The sequence below is a fragment of the Echinops telfairi genome, unplaced genomic scaffold (assembly GCF_000313985.2).
Source record: "Echinops telfairi isolate 266 unplaced genomic scaffold, ASM31398v2 ScPeMD7_5592;HRSCAF=6446, whole genome shotgun sequence".
NCBI lineage: Eukaryota > Metazoa > Chordata > Mammalia > Afrosoricida > Tenrecidae > Echinops > Echinops telfairi.
The window spans coordinates 19,219,645-19,221,864 of NW_022109491.1; the positions used below are offsets into that span (position 1 = coordinate 19,219,645).

Sequence of the window (2,220 nt, forward strand, 5' to 3'; positions counted from 1 at the left end):
TCCTTCTGAGGTTGGCCTGGATCTCAGCCACCTACTTGGCCTTTCCATGTAGCAGAATTTGACCTCACCCAGCCTCTGAGATCGCTACTCCCCGCACCCCGTCAATGGCACCCCTCTGCTCAGTCACATGCCTGAGCCTGAGCAGCTTCTCCTTCCATCCCCGCAAAGCAGACCTCAGATACTCCCCTCCCACCTCCACCTGCATCCCTCTCACACTCCCAGTGGACATGTTCCATGGCCCCTCCTCCGCTTGCTGCCACCTTGCCACTTTCTGATGAGGACACTTTGATGACTTCCCACTGGGTTATTAAAAAAAATACCCCCACATGAAGCCCTGGTCCAGCCCCAGGGACCCCTCCCGCCCCACCATCCCCTTCCCTCCACGCCATGTTGCTGGCTGTAGTTGCTCAAGCGCCCACTTCTGCACTGTCTCAGTTCTGTTTCCAGATCCAACGCAGGATGCACACTCACTCTTCACAGGGCTCTTTGTGAAGTTGCCCCCGCAGATAACCCCCAGCAGCCATGTGGTTCACATCGGCCATCAGCCTCTTTGCACTTCACCTTGCTTCCTCCTTTCCCAACACCATCACAACCGGTAGCCCTCTGACTTGGGTGCCCCTATGTAAGGGCTTTCTTCCCCAGTTGTCTGTAGACCATGGTGTACCGTGCCTGTGTGTGCCCCCAGCGCCTTTGAGGCACGGGTACCTAACCTGTGTTCTTTCCAAGGGGTGACTTGCTCCCAAGTGTCTGGTTTCAAGGCCTCAGGGTGGTGCCCACAGTTTGCACGGGACTACTAACCTCACGCTGGCAGTTGAAACCCACCCTGCGGCACTGAGGAAGAAAAGTCTGGCACTCTGCTTCCACGGAGGTCACAGCCTTGAAGAAAGCCCTGTGGAGCAGCTCTGTTCCCACCCCTGGGGCCGCCGTGCACCAGCGTGGACTCACAGTGCCAGGTGGGTGCTATGGTTTCAGGGCCTCAACCGTCTCCTGACCTTTGCTCCCCTTGTCTGCCCTCCAGGTGTTGGATGTGCTGGACTTGTGCGTGGTGGTTCTGCAGTCCCACAAGAACCAGCTCCTCCCCTTGGCTCATCGGGCCTGGCCCTCGCTGGTGCACCGACTCACAAATGATGACCCCCTGGCTGTGCTCAGAGCCTTCAAGGTACCAACTGGGGCCCTATCACCCGGTATGCATGACCAAGGAGGGTGGTGGACATGGAGCGCAACAGCTTCTTAGGGGCCTGGCTCCTTTTCGTCTGACTGCAGTAGGCCTGGGACAATATGGAAAGCACCCCAAAGAGCATCCCAGTCCATCCGTCCCCTTTGGCTTTGGGGCAGAGCGAACTGGTAGATGGGAAGGGGCACTGATGCTTCCTGGGCATACTTAGTACCAGGGGGCTTATCTCCTCAGTGCACACTCACAAGGTGGCTTCCACGACCTCTGTTTGGAGCTGAGCTGCTGTGTTAGGCCGGATTGACTAGAGAAGCAAATCCAGTGATGCTTACGTATGTGTAAGAGAGACTTTTATATCAAGCAGTAATTGGGTATCAGGAAAATAGCCCAGCACAGTCCATAGATCCCTCTTCAGCCTTACACAGCCACATACAATGATGCAGAATGCAGGAGGATCACAGGCCACTGGGTGCAAAGTCTTGTGGATCCAATGGCACTGGAAACATCACAGAGCTCTGGCAGGTTCCAGTGTGGCTCATGAACAGGAAGGTGAAGGCAAAAAGAGAAGGGAGGTTCCCAGGCCCCTCCTTAAGAGAAAGGTCATGCCCACATGAAAACACCTTCAGGCTGTGGCCTGATTGACAGGCTAGACTCCACCCTTACACTTTTATATCTTCAAGTTGACAGGAAATTATGTAACTACCTCAGGTGGGAACAAGCTCAGAGAAGTTACGGACATTTCTTTTTTTTTTTTGCCTTCCTTATGTATTTATTTTTAATCGTTTTATTAGGGGCTCATACAACTCTTATCACAATCCATCCATACATCAATTGTTTAAAGCACATTTGTACATTCATTGCCCTCGTCATTCTCAAAACATTCCCTCTCCACTTAAGCCCCTGCCATTAGGTCCTCATTTTTCCCCTTCCTCCCTGCTCCCCCCTCCCTCATGAGCCCTTGATAATTTATAAGTTATTATTTTGTCATATCTTGCCCTGTCCGACGTCTCCCTTCACCCACTTTTCTGTTGTCTGTCCCCCAGGGACAA

General features: G+C 53.3%; 1 protein-coding gene across 4 annotated transcripts in view; it reads left to right on the forward strand.

Annotated features, from left to right (window-relative positions):
* TTI1 (TELO2 interacting protein 1) overlaps positions 1 to 2,220 on the forward strand; it is a 53,600-nt gene that overhangs the window by 34,851 nt on the left and 16,529 nt on the right. For all 4 annotated transcript variants that reach the window (XR_006680556.1, XM_004698258.3, XM_045295166.1 and 1 more), the window contains one exon: positions 1,019 to 1,159. Coding sequence is in view for 3 of the 4 variants with exons in the window: in XM_004698258.3 (XP_004698315.1) it covers positions 1,019 to 1,159 (141 nt within the window). In the remaining variant the exon portion in view is untranslated. The remainder of the gene's footprint in view (positions 1 to 1,018; positions 1,160 to 2,220) is intronic.